Consider the following 18,365-nt stretch of genomic DNA (forward strand, 5'->3'; position numbering starts at 1 on the left):
ACTGTACCTGTTCGCTGGAGAAGTACCCATGCACCTGCTCTATCGCCTTAATCCGCTGATCTGTTAGCACGCACTGCAGAGAGAAGAAGAAGCCCAGTAAAAACCATTGGAAATGACTCCTAGTGTACAGAAATCAGTCAGTGGTGTGGATAACGTCTGCTATGCTCTCCATAGCCAGATAGCTGAGCCGTGAACCAGAATCTGGGCTTACAGGAGGTGTTGAATATGGCGATTCTCCTTTAAGCCAGTCAGCTTGCCATTTACCAGCTTTTCAAGCGTAATAATGTCAAAAATACTTTCGATACTTAACAAAGAATGGAGTTCTATCGTCATTATGTATCTTTTTTGGAAGTACATACCGGCCGTAAAGACTGTAGTTGCTCATCGAGAAATGATTTGGTAAGTACCTAACGTATTTGAACTGTATCAAGCTTGAAAATGGCAAGTTGAATGGCTGCTTTCTCGGCTTAAAAGTATTATTGCCATATTCAGTCTCCTGACTCGTGTAAACCCAGATTCTCGTTTAGGTGTAAAAAAAGTATTTTATTAGCCACTTGGCTAGTTAACTGAACCAAACTTACCTTCCTGATTTCGTCTAACACGATGTCGAATGATTTCTTATCCATGTTTGATTAGATAACACGATCTCTGCTTCTCAGTGTTACCTCTTGATAAATAGCCACCTGCCTGTCTTAGCTTGAGTCAGTGGACGTGAGTTAGCTAACGTTACAGTACAATCAATATAACTGACATAATCTAAAAACGGACAAACTACCGGTAACTTACTATTACAATAGAGCTATACACTTCATAATGTGACTTTAAGACAAAGTATATTCACAAACGGCACAGTATTTGCGACGTTTTCTTTGTTGTCCTCGTTTAAAAAAAAATCTAGCTAGTTAGCTAGCAAGAAAGTGTTGCAAAGCTGTGTAGAACGGCTACTTGACAGCTTTGGCTAATGTTAGCTTAACTCTGCAGTTTGTTAGCTCAGAGCAGAAAGGTGTCAAATGCTCTATGGAAAATGAATACATCAATTAATTCATCCAACCGAAGCGTTTGACAATGTCTATCGTATGTACATTTAGTTTATCGACATATTTTTGAACTGTACATAACAGCCACAATAAAAAAAAACAAGCCGCTAACACCGCTGCGACAACTTCCTTTGTTAGGACCCCATTCAAAAACATGAGTAAAAATATCACTTTCTCAAAACAAATATTTTTTGTTTTGAAGTGGAACTATATATTAACACAAATTATGATAGGACCATTGTATTCTCATATTTTATTTAGGCAGATACTGTGAAATAATAGATTTATTGATCATCATTTTTATTCAGGCAGCGGGGCGCAAACAGGCACATTTTTGAACACCCTTGAGGAAGTAGAAACGAAAATGTCGTCGGATCTGTGAGAAGTTGGCAAATATTTATTTATACTTGTATTTTGTTTTGATTCAAGTAAAACATGGACAGATTCACATGGTCAAATGGTCTTCTGGAAATGAATGAAACATTGGTGATTCAACAACGAGGTGTCAAACTTTATGACGGAGAAGACAAGGTATGATGTTAACTAGCTCGCATTGCCAGGCAAGGAAAACAGCTAGTTAGCCAACGTTACATTGTTAGCTAGCCATCTAGCTAAATGTGTTTATTTTGAAATAGTGGAATAAATCTAGTCAACTAGCTAATCAGAAATTAAATATAAAACTGTAAAAATAAAACTGGTTGGTTGCATGGGCGTGTCTTTTTGTGTGTGTTTTTTTTTGCCTTGACAAACATGTTTACGAGGTCATTGTTGATGTTTACAACAGTGCTGTCAGACTAAATACACATTTCTGCATGACCCATATATATCTGACCGTTTGTTGTCCCTCTCTCGCTCTGTCTTTCCACCAGGCCAAGTTGGATGTTGGAATTGTTCTGCTGAGTACTCACCAGTTAATATGGAGGGACCTGAAGAATCATGTAAAATGACACTTCATAAAAATATACAATATATGAGTAACACCCACCAACAGCTTTATCTGCATATTAGCCAGAGTGATTTTTGATGCTTTTCATGACCTTTTCCATGTTCCTGATATGATGGTGTCTAGTATTTACTCTCTTAACGTGTGTGTGTGTGTGTGTGTGTGTGTGTGTGTGTGTGTGTGTGTGTGTGTGTGTGTGTGTGTGTGTGTGTGTGTGTGTGTGTGTGTAGGAATGCTGCATAGCCATACCCCTTTCTCAGATCATCTACTTTGAGGAACAAGCTGCGGGTATCGGAAAGAGGTGACTCCTAATTAAACCACGTAGCCTATTGAAACAATACCCACCACTTTGTAGCAGGACAACTCACATGTCACATGTATGTACTTGTGACTACTGTAAGTCGCTTGGATAAGAACAGAACATCTCCTCTCTTTCTCTCTGTCTGTATCTGACGCTGCAGTGCCAAGATAGTGGTCCACCTGCACGCTTCCCCGGCCAATAAGGAGCCAGGACCCTACCAGCAGAGCAAGTTCTCCTACTTCAAACTGTCCTTCAAAGAGCATGGACAGATAGAGGTAGTAATACTAATAATATAGTATTATTATTATTACTATTATAGTATTATTATATTACTATTATAATATTATTATTATTACTATTATTATTATAGTATAATTTATATTACTATTATTATAGTATTATTATTATTAGTATTATAATATGCTAGTCATCAATGACGCTGTTTATTTTCTAAAGCATTACTTGTCCTAACCTGGGTATCTTCAACCTTGAGGACGTCAGGGAAAAAAACTCCTGGTACCGCCCCCGTCTCCGTAGGGTCAAAACACGCCCCCGTAGGGTCAAAACACACTATTATTAATAGTATTATTATTATTGATGGCATTATTATTATTATTATTATTATTATAGTATTATTATTATTCATAGTATTATTATTATTAATAGTATTATTATTAGTAGTAGTAGTAGTAGTATTAATATTATTATTATTATTAATTGTATTATTATTACTATTATAGTAGTATTATTATTATTAATTGTATTATTATTACTATTATAGTAGTATTATTATTATTAATTGTATTATTATTACTATTATAGTAGTATTATTATTATTAATTGTATTATTATTACTATTATAGTAGTATTATTATTATTAATTGTATTATTATTACTATTATAGTAGTATTATTATTATTAATTGTATTATTATTACTATTATAGTAGTATTATTATTATTAATTGTATTATTATTACTATTATAGTAGTATTATTATTATTAATTGTATTATTATTACTATTATAGTAGTATTATTATTATTAATTGTATTACTATTACTATTATAGTAGTATTATTATTATTAATTGTATTACTATTACTATTATAGTAGTATTATTATTATTAATTGTATTACTATTACTATTATAGTAGTATTATTATTATTAATTGTATTATTATTACTATTATAGTAGTATTATTATTATTAATTGTATTATTATTACTATTATAGTAGTATTATTATTATTAATTGTATTATTATTACTATTATAGTAGTATTATTATTATTAATTGTATTATTATTACTATTATAGTAGTATTATTATTATTAATTGTATTATTATTACTATTATAGTAGTATTATTATTATTAATTGTATTATTATTACTATTATAGTAGTATTATTATTATTAATTGTATTATTATTACTATTATAGTAGTATTATTATTATTAATTGTATTACTATTACTATTATAGTAGTATTATTATTATTAATTGTATTACTATTACTATTATAGTAGTATTATTATTATTAATTGTATTATTATTATTAGTAGTAGTAGTAGTATTATTATTAATTGTATTATTATTACTATTATAGTAGTATTATTATTATTAATTGTATTACTATTACTATTATAGTAGTATTATTATTATTAATTGTATTATTATTATTAGTAGTAGTAGTAGTATTATTATTATTAATTGTATTATTATTACTATTATAGTAGTATTATTATTATGAATTGTATTATTATTACTATTATAGTAGTATTATTATTATTAATTGTATTATTATTACTATTATAGTAGTATTATTATTATTAATTGTATTATTATTACTATTATAGTAGTATTATTATTATTAATTGTATTATTATTACTATTATAGTAGTATTATTATTATTAATTGTATTACTATTATTGTTACTGCTACTATTATAGTATTGTTATTATTATTATAGTAGTATTATTATTATAGTAGTATTATTATTATAGTAGTATTATTATATGTAGGCCGTACTTACATTTGCATTTTAGTCATTTAGCAGATGCTCTTATCTATCCAGTGCAGTCATCGTACTTGGTAGTCAGTAGACATTTATTGTTATTATAGGCTGTATTTGTAAAAGCTGAATTACTGTACACAACACAGTAGCTAGTGATACTATGAGAGTAGTACCATTGGGTACTGCCTAGTGACACTGTAAATATGTGATGAGTGTAATACCATTGGATACTGGCTCGTGACACTGTAAATATGTGATTGGTCTTGTGTGGCTCAGTTGTTAATCTCGTGAACAGACTGTAACCGAAAGGTCACTGGTTCCAATCCCCGAGGTGAAAAAAATCTGTCTGTTCCCTTGAGCAACGGGACTTAACCCTAATTAATCCTGTAAGTCTCTCTGGATAAGAGCATCTGCTGAATGACTGAAATGTAAATGTACCCAAATGGAAAATACCATTGAATGAGCAGTGAGTGAAACTGTAGTCCGATACGTGCAGATTTAGAGCCAAAATGGCATCGTGTTTGTTTTTCTATACTGACTCTGAGCCATCATGGTGTCTGTCTGTGTGTGGGTAGTTCTTCCGAAGGCTGACCGAGGAGTTGAGCCAGAAGAGATGGGAGAGTACGCCCATGTCACAACCCATCCCTACGGCAACCAACTCACAGGTCAGAGGTCGTCATAGAACAGACAATCTCCTCTGCTATACTCTCCTCTCCTCTGCTATACTCTCCTCTGCTATACTCTCCTTTGCTATACTCTCCTCTCCTCTGCTATACTCTCCTCTCCTCTGCTATACTCTCCTCTCCTCTGCTATACTCTCCTCTCCTCTGCTATACTCTCCTCTCCTCAGCTATCCTCTCCTCTTCTATACTCTCCTCTCCTCTCCTCTGCTATACTCTCCTCTGCTATACTCTCCTCTGCTATACTCTCCTCTGCTGTACTCTCCTCTGCTATACTCTCCTCTGCTGTACTCTCCTCTCCTCTGCTATACTCTCCTCTGCTATACTGTCCTCTCCTCTGCTATCCTCTCCTCTGCTATCCTCTCCTCTTCTATACTCTCCTCTCCTCTGCTATACTCTCCTCTGCTATACTCTCCTCTGCTATACTCTCCTCTGCTATACTCTCCTCTGCTATACTCTCCTCTGCTCTCCTCTCCTCTGCTATACTCTCCTCTCCTCTGCTATACTCTCCTCTCCTCTGCTATACTCTCCTCTGCTATACTCTCCTCTGCTATACTCTACTGAACTTCCTAGTCTATTCTGTCATGTCCTTGTGTGGCTCTGTTGGTAAAGCATCTCTTATATTCTGATGTAATGTCTGACTGAGATGGAAAGACACCCAGGAATACAGTGGCTTGGTGTTTCAGCTAGGATGTTAATTGACGTTTAACCTCCCAAAATACATTTGACCGGTCACGCTTATCGGTCTATAGGGCAATTTGTATAATTTGGGGAGGAAGTCAATTTTCAGATTTGAACAAATCTCGTCAGTCATAAAACAACGGAGCAGTGTCTGGATCGACCGGAATTATAATTTTATAAATGACTAATGATAATGTACAGTGAGTTTATAGCAGGGAACATCTGATGGTGGTTGGGGTCACAAAACATCTGACAATGTTGCAGTTTTAAAGCAAGTTTGCTGCAATTCTACACATTTTGCCATGGGGGTGGAGAGAAGATTTTGTAATGTTATAGCTAATTTAATGCGATTCTACATATTTTGCCATGGGGGTGGAGAGAAGATTTTGTAATGTTATAGCTAATTTAATGCGATTCTACATATTTTGCCATGGGGGTGGAGAGAAGATTTTGTAATGTTATAGCTAATTTAATGCGATTCTACATATTTTGCCATGGGGCGGAGAGAAATGTTTGCAGTTTTTAATATGATGTCTGAGTGAGACTGACTAACAAAATCAATGAGGATCTCTGGATGCTATTTCAACAATGATTACTAAGTTTAGTTAGCTGATTACTAGGTTTAGTTAGCTGGTTACTAAGTTTAGTCAGCTGGTTACTAAGTTTAGTCAGCTGGTTACTAAGTTTAGTCAGCTGGTTACTAAGTTTAGTCAGCTGGTTGCTAAGTTTAGTCAGCTGGTTGCTAAGTTTAGTCAGCTGGTTGCTAAGTTTAGTCAGCTGGTTACTAAGTTTAGTCAGCTGGTTACTAAGTTTAGTCAGCTGGTTACTAAGTTTAGTCAGCTGGTTACTAAGTTTAGTCAGCTTGCTGCTAGTGTAAAATGGAGCTGACAAGGACTAATTGAGTGACTGACATAGACTACATGGTCTAAAGTATGTGGACACCTGCTTGTCCAACATCTCATTCCAAAATCATGGATATTAATATGGAGTTGGTCCCCCCCATTTGCTGCTATAACAGCCTCCACTCTTCTGGGAAGGCTTTCCACTAGATGTTGGAACATTGCTGCTATAACAGCCTCCACTCTTCTGGGAAGGCTTTCCACTAGATGTTGGAACATTGCTGCTATAACAGCCTCCACTCTTCTGGGAAGGCTTTCCACTAGATGTTGGAACATTGCTGCGGGGGACTTGCTTCCTTTCAGCCACAAGAGCATTAGTGAGGTCGGGCACTGATGTTGGGTGATTAGTCCTGGCTCACAGTCGGCGTCCCAATTCATCCCAAAGGTGTTCGATGGGGTTGAGGTCAGGGCTCTGTGCAGGCCAGTCAAGTTCTTCCACACCGATCTCAACAAACCATTTCTGTGTGGACCTCTCTTAGTGCAGGGGGGCATTGTCATGCTGAAACAGGAAAGGGCCTTCCTCCAAACTGTTGCCACAAAGTTGGAAGCACAGAATCATCTAGAATGTCATTGTGTGCTGTAGCGTTAAGATTTCCCTTCGCTGGAACTAAGGAGCCTGAACCATGAAAAACATCCCCAGACCATTATTCCTCCTCCACCAAACTTTACAGTTGGCACTATGCATTGGGGCAGGTAGCGTTCACCTGGTATCAACCAAACCCAGATTCATCTGTTGGACTGCCAGATGGTGAAGCGTGATTCATCTTTCCAGAGTCCAATGGCAGCAGGGCAGAAATTTGACTAACTGACTTGTTGGAAATGTGATATCCTATGACGGTTCCACGTTTAAAGTCACTGAGTTCTTCAGTAAGGCCCGTTCTACTGCCAATGTTTGTCTTTGGAGATTGCATGGCTGTGTGCTCGATTTTATACACCTGTCAGCAAAGTGCGTGGCTGACATCGCCGAATCCACTAATTTGAACCGGTGTCCTTAGGAAGTTAATGGATGATGGACTAGGGAGTTTTTTGGACTGTTGCCTTATGGGCCCCTGGTTGTTAAAATATGGATCAGGGATGTGCTGTTGTTCCTGAGCCCTTTCCTTCCTTTCACATACTGGGACTATTGTTGCTTTGTGTGTGTTGTGTGTTGGGTCAGAGCTCTTCAAGGCAGTCTCTCTCTCTGTGATTCTCTCTCTGTGATTCTCTCTCTCTCTCTGCGATTCTCTCTCTCTCTCTCTGCGATTCTCTCTCTATGTGCCTGATGGTTTGTGTGTGTGTGTGTGTGTGTGTGTGTAAATAACGTCTCCTCTCTCTGGTCGTCCTGCAGACAGGAAGGACGCGAGCGGTGGGCATCGTCGGCATCGAGAGGAAGATAGAGGAGAGGAGGAAAGAGACAGAGAAAAACATCTCAGAGGTGAGAAAGGAAAGAAGATGGAGAGACAGACAGGAGAGGAGGAGAGGAGGAGAGACAGACAGACAGGAGAGGAGGAGAGACAGACAGGGTAGAAGGAGAGGAGGAGAGACAGACAGGGTAGAAAGAGAGGAGGAGAGACAGACAGGGTAGAAAGAGAGGAGGAGAGACAGACAGGGTAGAAAGAGAGGAGGAGAGACACCAGGTAGAAAGAGAGGAGGAGAGACAGACAGGGTAGAAAGAGAGGAGGAGAGACAGACAGGGTAGAAGGAGAGGAGGAGAGACAGACAGGGTAGAAAGAGAGGAGGAGAGACAGACAGGGTAGAAAGAGAGGAGGAGAGACAGACAGGGTAGAAGGAGAGGAGGAGAGACACCAGGTAGAAAGAGAGGAGGAGAGACAGACAGGGTAGAAAGAGAGGAGGAGAGACAGACAGGGTAGAAAGAGAGGAGGAGAGACACCAGGTAGAAAGAGAGGAGGAGAGACAGACAGGGTAGAAAGAGAGGAGGAGAGACAGACAGGGTAGAAGGAGAGGATGGAGAGACAGACAGGGTAGAAGGAGAGGAGGAGAGACAGACAGGGTAGAAGGAGAGGAGGAGAGACAGACAGGGTAGAAAGAGAGGAAGAGAGACAGACAGGGTAGAAAGAGAGGAGGAGAGACAGACAGGGTAGAAAGAGAGGAGGAGAGACAGACAGGGTAGAAGGAGAGGAGGAGAGACAGACAGGGTAGAAGGAGAGGAGGAGAGACAGACAGGGGAGGAGGAGAGACACCAGGTAGAAAGAGAGGAGGAGAGACAGACAGGGTAGAAAGAGAGGAGGAGAGACAGACAGGGTAGAAGGAGAGGAGGAGAGACAGACAGGGTAGAAGGAGAGGAGGAGAGACAGACAGGGTAGAAGGAGAGGAGGAGAGGAGGAGAGACAGACAGGGTAGAAGGAGAGGAGGAGAGGAGGAGAGACAGACAGGGTAGAAAGAGAGGAGGAGAGACAGACAGGGGAGGAGGAGAGACACCAGGTAGAAAGAGAGGAGGAGAGACAGACAGGGTAGAAAGAGAGGAGGAGAGAGAGACAGGGTAGAAGGAGAGGAGGAGAGACACCGGGTAGAGAGGAGGAGAGACAGACAGGGTAGAAGGAGAGGATGAGAGACAGACAGGGTAGAAAGAGAGGAGGAGAGACAGACAGGGTAGAAAGAGAGGAGGAGAGACACCGGGTAGAAAGAGAGGAGGAGAGACAGACAGGGTAGAAAGAGAGGAGGAGAGACAGACAGGGTAGAAGGAGAGGAGGAGAGACAGACAGGGTAGAAAGAGAGGAGGAGAGACAGACAGGGTAGAAAGAGAGGAGGAGAGACAGACAGGGTAGAAAGAGAGGAGGAGAGACAGACAGGGTAGAAAGAGAGGAGGAGAGACAGACAGGGTAGAAAGAGAGGAGGAGAGACAGACAGGGTAGAAAGAGAGGAGGAGAGACAGACAGGGTAGAAAGAGAGGAGGAGAGACAGACAGGGTAGAAAGAGAGGAGGAGAGACAGACAGGGTAGAAAGAGAGGAGGAGAGACACCAGGTAGAAAGAGAGGAGGAGAGACAGACAGGGTAGAAAGAGAGGAGGAGAGACACCAGGTAGAAAGAGAGGAGGAGAGACAGACAGGGTAGAAGGAGAGGAGGAGAGACAGACAGGGTAGAAAGAGAGGAGGAGAGGAGGAGAGACAGACAGGGTAGAAAGAGAGGAGGAGAGACAGACAGGGTAGAAAGAGAGGAGGAGAGACACCAGGTAGAAAGAGAGGAGGAGAGACAGACAGGGTAGAAAGAGAGAAGTGAATGGAACAGATTCACTGGGGAGAAGCCATTGTGTTTTGGATCTCAAAGACCTCCCCATTGATGTGTGCTAGTCTTGTATTGCATTTTAGGAACACAGAAACAGATTTTATTTCTATGTTTTGATTTGGTAAGAGGATGGAGTCCAACACGAATACCCCACAATACGTATATAAGAGGATGTGTGGTTGGAGGCAGCTACAGGCGAGGGGGGATACTGGAATGACTTTTAAAATAGTATACAGTGCATTTGGAAAGTATTCAGACCCCTTGGCTTTTTCCACATTTTGTTATGTTACAGCCTTATTCTAAAATGGATTAAATAGTTGCTTTTTCTCATCAATCTACACACAATACCCCACAATGACATCACAATACCCCACAATGACATCACAATACCCCACAATGACGTCACAATACCCCATAATGACGTCACAATAACCCACAATGACATCACAATGACGTCACAATACCCCACAATGACATCACAATACCCCACAATGACAGAGCGAAAACCGTTTTTTAGTTATTATTGCAACTGTATTAAAAATAAAAACAGAAATACCTTATTTTCATAAGTATTCAGACCCTTTGCTATGAGACTCTAAATTGAGCTCAGGTGCATCCTGTTTCCATTGATCATCCTTGAGATGTTTCTACAACTTGATTGGAGTCCACCTGTGGTAAATTCAATTGATTGAACATGATTTGGAAAGGCACACACCTGTTTATATAAGGTCCCACAGTTGACAGTGCATGTCAGAGCAAAAACCAAGCCATGAGGTCGAAGGAATTGTCTGTAGAGTTCTGAGACAGGATTGTGTCGAGGCACAGATCTGGGGAAGGGTACCAAAACATTTCTGCTACATTGAAGGTCCCCAAGAACACAGTGGCCTCCATCATTCTTACATGGAAGAAGTTTGGAACCACCAAGACTCTTCCTAGAGCTGGACGCCCGGCCAAACTGAGCAATCAGGGGAGAAGGGCCTTTCTCAGGGAGGTGACCAAGAACCCGATGGTCACTCTGACAGATCTCCAGAGTTCCTCTGTGGAGATGGGAGAACCTTCCAGAAGGACAACCATCTCTGCAGCACTCCACCAATCAGGCCTTTATGGTGGAGTGGCCAGACGGAAGCCACTCCTCAGTAAAAGGCACATGACAGCCCACTTGGAGTTTGCCAAAAGGCACCTAAAGGACTCTCAGACCATGAGAAACAAGATTCTCTGATCTGATGAAACCAATATTGAACTCTTTGGCCTGAATGCCAAGCGTCACGTCTGGAGGAAACCTGGCACCATCCCTACGGTGAAGCATGGTGTTGGCAGCATCATGCTGTAGAGATGTTTTTCAGCGGCAGGGACTGTAAGACTAGTCTGGATCGAGGGAAAAAATAAAGTACAGAGAGATCCTTGATGAAAACCTACTCCAGAACGCTCAGGACCTCAGACTGGGGCGAAGGTTCACCTTCCAACAGGACATTCACCCTAAGCACACAGCCAAGACAACGCAGGAGTGGCTTCGGGACAAGTCTCTGAATGTCCTTGAGTGGCCCAGCCAGAGCCCGGACTTGAACCCGATCGAACATCTCTGGAGAGACATTAAAATAGCTGTGCAGCGACACTCCCCATCCAACCTGACAGAGCTTGAGAGGATCTGCAGAGAAGAATGGGAGAAACTCCCCAAATAAACATGTACCACGTTTGTAGCATCATACCCAGGAAGACTCGAAGGACCGTTGGCAGCGATTACAGCCTCAACAAAATACTGAGTAAATGATCTGAAAACTTACGGAAATGTGATATTTAAATATATAAATGAGCAACGTTTTATAACCTGTTTTTACTTTGTCATTATGGGGTATTGTGTGTAGTTTGAGGGTGAAAACCCCCCAGTTTTAATCCATTTTAGAATAAGGCTTTAACCAAAATGTGGAAAAAGGGTTTGGCTTAATCTTTTATTGTACTACTCTAATGCTTACATTATTTTTTTATGCTCTCTCTCTCTCTGTCATATTCCCCCTCAGGCCTTTGAGGACCTCAGTAAGCTGATGGTGAAGGTAAGAGAGTTATATATACATTTGAAATCTTACACACACTATCACTCACGATAAAAACTGTCTCTCTCTCTCTCTCTCTCTCTCTCTCTCTCTCTCTCTCTCTCGTTTAGGCTAAGGAGATGGTGGAGCTGTCCAGGTCCATCGCCAACAAAATCAAAGACAAGCAGGGAGACATCACAGAGGACGAGGTAGGTCTTCTAGGGCTGCATCCCAAATGGAACATAAATCCCAATGTAGTGCACTAGTTTAACCAGGGGGAATAGGGGTCCCAATGTAGTGCACTAGTTTGACCAGGGGGAATAGGGGTCCCAATGTAGTGCACTAGTTTGACCAGGGGGAATAGGGTCCCAATGGGAGGTGCAGTGCGATGTGTTGTTTTACAGGGTCAGCAGCAGTAGTAGTAGTAGTAGTAGCAGTAGTAGCAGTAGTAGCAGCAGTAGCAGTAGTAGTAGTAGCAGTAGTAGCAGCAGCAGCAGTAGCAGTAGTAGTAGTAGCAGTAGTAGCAGCAGCAGCAGGTAGTTAGTTAGTTAGGAAAGCGTTAAGTCTCTAGACTACAGGGTTATGGCCTCAGTATCCGCCCAGTTAGGCCAGTGGTTCCCAAACCTTTCACCCAGGCGCCCCTTTCATCATGTGCCTCCCTCTGTTGAATGAATTGCTGCTATTTGTTACATACAAATATAATAATAACACAAATTATTCAAATGTAGTTAATAAATGAGCCTTTTGCTCATCAAGAAACAGTAACTAACTAATACTAACACGACGACCTGGTTTCCCTTCCTGACGCCACCGCCCGGTTTCCCTTCCTGGCGCCACCGCCCGGTTTCCCTTCCTGGCGCCACCGCCCGGTTTCCCTTCCTGACGCCACCGCCCGGTTTCCCTTCCTGGCGCCACCGCCCGGTTTCCCTTCCTGGCGCCACCGCCCGGTTTCCCTTCCTGACGCCACCGCCCGGTTTCCCTTCCTGGCGCCACCGCCCGGTTTCCCTTCCTGGCGCCACCGCCCGGTTTCCCTTCCTGGCGCCACCGCCCGGTTTCCCTTCCTGGCGCCACCGCCCGGTTTCCCTTCCTGGCGCCACCGCCCGGTTTCCCTTCCTGGCGCCCCGCCGGATTCCCTTCCTGGCGCCACCGCCCGGTTTCCCTTCCTGGCGCCACCGCCCGGTTTCCCTTCCTGGCGCCACCGCCCGGTTTCCCTTCCTGGCGCCACCGCCGGTTTCCCTTCCTGGCGCCACCGCCCGGTTTCCCTTCCTGGCGCCACCGCCTGGTTTCCCTTCCTGGCGCCACCGCCCGGTTTCCCTTCCTGACGCCACCGCCTGGTTTCCCTTCCATATTGAAATCAAAAAGAGAACTTAAAGGAGATATTAACCAGCCTACTGCTGTGACATGGCACATGCTTCCCTATCAATGAAGACTAGGGTGGACCATTACTGTTGTAGATTATTGAAGACTAGTAGGGTGGACCATTACTGTTGTAGATTATTGAAGACTAGGGTGGACCATTACTGTTGTAGATTATTGAAGACTAGGGTGGACCATTACTGTTGTAGATTATTGAAGACTAGGGTGGACCATTACTGTTGTAGATTATTGAAGACTAGTAGGGTGGACCATTACTGTTGTAGATTATTGAAGACTAGTAGGGTGGACCATTACTGTTGTAGATTATTGAAGACTAGTAGGGTGGACCATTACTGTTGTAGATTATTGAAGACTAGTAGGGTGGACCATTACTGTTGTAGATTATTGAAGACTAGGGTGGACCATTACTGTTGTAGATTATTGAAGACTAGTAGGGTGGACCATTACTGTTGTAGATTATTGAAGACTAGTAGGGTGGACCATTACTGTTGTAGATTATTGAAGACCGTAGGGTGGACCATTACTGTTGTAGATTATTGAAGACTAGGGTGGACCATTACTGTTGTAGATTATTGAAGACTAGGGTGGACCATTACTGTTGTAGATTATTGAAGACTAGTAGGGTGGACCATTACTGTTGTAGATTATTGAAGTCTAGGGTGGACCATTACTGTTGTAGATTATTGAAGACTAGTAGGGTGGACCATTACTGTTGTAGATTATTGAAGACTAGTAGGGTGGACTAATACTGCTGTAGATTATTGAAGACTAGTAGGGTGGACTAATACTGTTGTAGATTATTGAAGACTAGTAGGGTGGACCATTACTGTTGTAGATTATTGAAGACTAGTAGGGTGGACCATTACTGTTGTAGATTATTGAAGACCTGGGTTTTTTTTAATTGTGAGAATCCAGCCTATAATATTGTTGTAGGTGATGTAATAATTAAATTGCGTCTCCGTGCCGACCGCTCCACGCGCCCCACAGTTTGGGAGCACACACACACACACACACACACACACACACACACACACACACACACACACACACACACACACACACACACACACACACAGACAGAGATTTCCCATGTGATCTGCTTGTACTCTAATAATCAAACTTAATGGGCAAGGATTTAGCTGGCTGTACCCACACCATAGTATGTGAGTGGACTGCTCTCACACACACACACACACACACACACACACTGTTATGTTCTTCTATCCTCGGGGGGGACCTAAAATACATTTCCATAAATCCTATTTTCCCTAACCTTAACCCGTAACCCGATTTACAATGACTACACCCCCCCCCCCTTGTTTTTACACTATTGCTACTCGCAGTTTATTATCTATGTATAATCACTTTACAAAATTACCTCGATTAACCTGTACTCCCTCACACTGACTCGGTACCGGTACCCCCTTGTATATAGCCTCGTTATTGTTATGTAAATGTCTTGTGTTACCTATTGCCTAACCCCTTACCAAAACCCTAATTGTAACCGTGATCCCTATGCTTAAGAATAGCCTTTGTTCTCATGGGGATGTTGGGAAATTTCCCCACAAGGTAGAATTTTTCTTGATTTACTATATCCTTGTGGGGACGTTTTGAGGGATTTTTAGGTCCCACACAAGGATAGAAGAACCAACCCACACCACACACATCCATGTATGAGATGTTGTGTGCTGACTGTGAGGTAGAGAGGGGACAGAGAATTGCAGACAGGCAGTTGAAGGGACACCTGTGTGTGTGTGTTTGTCCTCCAAACATGACAGACTTACCTACCATGGATTTGGCTGGTGTTACACACACACACACACTCCGTCGTGATAGAATTTCACAGTAGCCTGTCCACTAAGACAGAACTGCCAGTAACCAGACATTCATTTGGCAAAGACTGTCTTTGTTTGTACACCAAATACCATCAATGGAATCTTGATTTGAAGCAGAACGTCTGGTCTGCTAATGAATTAATCAGTCGTCCGTCTGGGCCTAATATCGCTCTGTCTGTTTTCTCTACCAGACCATCCGGTTAGGGCGCCCTAATTGTAACCCTAACCACTCCGTCACTCTGTCACTCTGTCACTCTGTCACTCTGTCTCTCTGTCTCTCTGTCTCTCTGTCTCTCTGTCTCTCTGTCTCTCTGTCTCTTTCTCTCTGTCTCTCTCTCTCTGTCTCTCTCTCTGTCTCTCTCTCTCTGTCTCCCCTAACCCTTCGGTCTCACAACCAAAAAACACACACTGTCCATCTTAATACCTCCATTGTCCTCTCTCTACCTCTACCTCTCTCTCTCTCTCTGTGTCTCTCTCTCTCTCTCTCTCTCTCTCTCTCTCTCTGCCTCTACTTCTGTCTCTCTGTCTCTCTCTGTCTCTCTCTCTCTCTCTGTCTCTCTTTCGTTCTGTCTTTCTCTCTCTCTTCCTCTCTCTCTCTGCCTCTCTCTCTCTCTCTGCCTCTCTCTCTCTGTCTCTCTCTCTCTCTACCTACTAGACTATCCGGTTCAAATCCTACCTGCTCAGTATGGGTATAGCCAACCCCGTTACCAGGGAGACGCACGGCTCGGGTACCCACTACCACCTCCAGCTGGCCAAGCAGCTGGGAGACATTCTGCTGGCACCGCTAGAGGTATTGTGATCGAAAGTACACTGTGTGTGTGTGTGTGTTTCAGTGGTTTGTAGCATCCTGCTGTAGTCTGCTGGCTCTCATCGTGTGTCCGAGAACGACAGGAAGTACGTCACCCTGGAAGTCACATTTCTCTCTGGAGTTTGTTCAAACACATGAGATCATTGGGTTAGCTAGGATATATCAGTGTTCTAGATCGAGCAGGTTTCAGTATTACAAACGCAACATGCATTAAAGGGATAGTTTGGGATTTTGGCAATGAGGCCCTTTTATCTACTTCCTCAGAGTCGGATAGACTCGTGAATACCATTTTTTTTTTTCTATTTCTGGTATGAAGGTAGTTTTTCATTGTGCTAAATTTACATGCATTAAAGGGATAGTTTGGGATGCTAACTAGCATTGTGCTAACTTCACATGCTTTAAAGGGATAGTTTGGGATGCTAACTAGCATTGCGCTAACTTTACATGCATTAAAGGGATAGTTTGGGATGCTAACTAGCATTGTGCTAACTTTACATGCATTAAAGGGATAGTTTGGGATGCTAACTAGCATTGTGCTAACTTTACATGCATTAAAGGGATAGTTTGGGATGCTAACTAGCATTGTGCTAACTTTACATGCATTAAAGGGATAGTTTGGGATGCTAACTAGCATCGTGCCAACTTTACATGCATTAAAGGGATAGTTTGGGATGCTAACTAGCATTGTGCTAACATTACATGCATTAAAGGGATAGTTTGGGATGCTAACTAGCATTGTGCTAACTTTACATGCATTAAAGGGATAGTTTGGGATGCTAACTAGCATTGTGCTAACTTTACATGCATTAAAGGGATAGTTTGGGATGCTAACTAGCATTGTGCTAACTTTACATGCATTAAAGGGATAGTTTGGGATGCTAACTAGCATTGTGCTAACTTTACAGTGTCTTCAGAAGGTATTCACACTCCTTTATTATCTACACACTATCTCATTTACATAAGTATTCACACACTGTCTCATTTACATAAGTATTCGCACTCCTGAGTCAATACATGTTAGGATCATCTTTGGCAGCCATTACAGCTGTGAGTCTCTTTCTGGGTCAGGCTCTAAGAGCTGGGAGTCTTTCTGGGTCAGTCTCTAAGAGCTGTGAGTCTTTCTGGGTCAGTGTCTAAGAGCTGTGACTCTCTTTCTGGGTCAGTCTCTAAGAGCTGGGAGTCTCTTTCTGGGTCAGTCTCTAAGAGCTGGGAGTCTCTTTCTGGGTCAGTGTCTAAGAGCTGGGAGTCTCTTTCTGGGTCAGTCTCTAAGAGCTGGGAGTCTCTTTCTGGGTCAGTGTCTTAGAGCTGTGAGTCTCTTTCTGGGTCAGTCTCTAAGAGCCGGGAGTCTTTCTGGGTCAGTCTCTAAGAGCTGTGAGTCTCTTTCTGGGTCAGTCTCTAAGAGCTGGGAGTCTCTTTCTGGGTCAGTCTCTAAGAGCCGGGAGTCTTTCTGGGTCAGTCTCTAAGAGCCGGGAGTCTTTCTGGGTCAGTCTCTAAGAGCCGGGAGTCTTTCTGGGTCAGTCTCTAAGAGCCGGGAGTCTTTCTGGGTCAGTCTCTAAGAGCCGGGAGTCTTTCTGGGTCAGTCTCTAAGAGCCGGGAGTCTTTCTGGGTCAGTCTCTAAGAGCTGGGAGTCTTTCTGGGTCAGTCTCTAAGAGCCGGGAGTCTTTCTGGGTCAGTCTCTAAGAGCCGGGAGTCTTTCTGGGTCAGTCTCTAAGAGCCGGGAGTCTTTCTGGGTCAGTCTCTAAGAGCCGGGAGTCTTTCTGGGTCAGTCTCTAAGAGCCGGGAGTCTTTCTGGGTCAGTCTCTAAGAGCCGGGAGTCTTTCTGGGTCAGTCTCTAAGAGCCGGGAGTCTTTCTGGGTCAGTCTCTAAGAGCCGGGAGTCTTTCTGGGTCAGTCTCTAAGAGCCGGGAGTCTTTCTGGGTCAGTCTCTAAGAGCCGGGAGTCTTTCTGGGTCAGTCTCTAAGAGCCGGGAGTCTTTCTGGGTCAGGCTCTAAGAGCCGGGAGTCTTTCTGGGTCAGTCTCTAAGAGCTGGGAGTCTTTCTGGGTCAGTCTCTAAGAGCCGGGAGTCTTTCTGGGTCAGTCTCTAAGAGCCGGGAGTCTTTCTGGGTCAGTCTCTAAGAGCCGGGAGTCTTTCTGGGTCAGTCTCTAAGAGCCGGGAGTCTTTCTGGGTCAGTCTCTAAGACCCGGGAGTCTTTCTGGGTCAGTCTCTAAGAGCTGGGAGTCTTTCTGGGTCAGTCTCTAAGAGCCGGGAGTCTTTCTGGGTCAGTCTCTAAGAGCCGGGAGTCTTTCTGGGTCAGTCTCTAAGAGCCGGGAGTCTTTCTGGGTCAGTCTCTAAGAGCCGGGAGTCTTTCTGGGTCAGTCTCTAAGAGCTTTACACACCTGGATTGTAGTATTTGTCTGTTCTTTTTTTTTTCTTCTTCTAAATTCTTCTGTCAAGTTGGTTGTTGATCATTGCTAGACAGCCATTATCTTGCCGTACATTTTCAAGCAGATTTAAGTCAAACTGTAACTCGTCCACTCAGGAACATTCAGTGTTTTCTTGGTAATC

At 42.6% G+C, this 18,365-nt stretch overlaps 2 protein-coding genes across 3 annotated transcripts in view; one reads left to right on the forward strand and one right to left on the reverse strand.

Moving 5' to 3' along the window:
• Window positions 1-1,158, reverse strand: part of proser1 (proline and serine rich 1) — a 36,955-nt gene extending 35,797 nt beyond the window's left edge. Inside the window, 2 exon segments of the mRNA XM_045690261.1 lie at window positions 8-73; window positions 582-1,158. Of these exon segments, the coding sequence (XP_045546217.1) occupies window positions 8-73; window positions 582-626 (111 nt within the window). The 5' untranslated portion in view covers window positions 627-1,158.
• Window positions 1,159-1,364: 206 nt separating this feature from the next.
• vps36 (vacuolar protein sorting 36 homolog) overlaps window positions 1,365-18,365 on the forward strand; it is a 35,262-nt gene continuing 18,261 nt past the window's right edge. Inside the window, 9 exon segments of one of the 2 annotated variants that reach the window (NM_001173780.1) lie at window positions 1,397-1,568; window positions 1,907-1,975; window positions 2,211-2,281; window positions 2,442-2,556; window positions 4,868-4,957; window positions 7,880-7,966; window positions 11,790-11,822; window positions 11,933-12,010; window positions 15,669-15,803. In NM_001173780.1, coding sequence (NP_001167251.1) covers window positions 1,473-1,568; window positions 1,907-1,975; window positions 2,211-2,281; window positions 2,442-2,556; window positions 4,868-4,957; window positions 7,880-7,966; window positions 11,790-11,822; window positions 11,933-12,010; window positions 15,669-15,803 — 774 coding nt within the window. In that variant the 5' untranslated portion in view covers window positions 1,397-1,472. 2 annotated transcript variants of the gene reach the window in all.

Source organism: Salmo salar, chromosome ssa11 (genome assembly GCF_905237065.1).
Source record: "Salmo salar chromosome ssa11, Ssal_v3.1, whole genome shotgun sequence".
In the NCBI taxonomy this organism is placed as follows: Eukaryota; Metazoa; Chordata; class Actinopteri; order Salmoniformes; family Salmonidae; genus Salmo; species Salmo salar.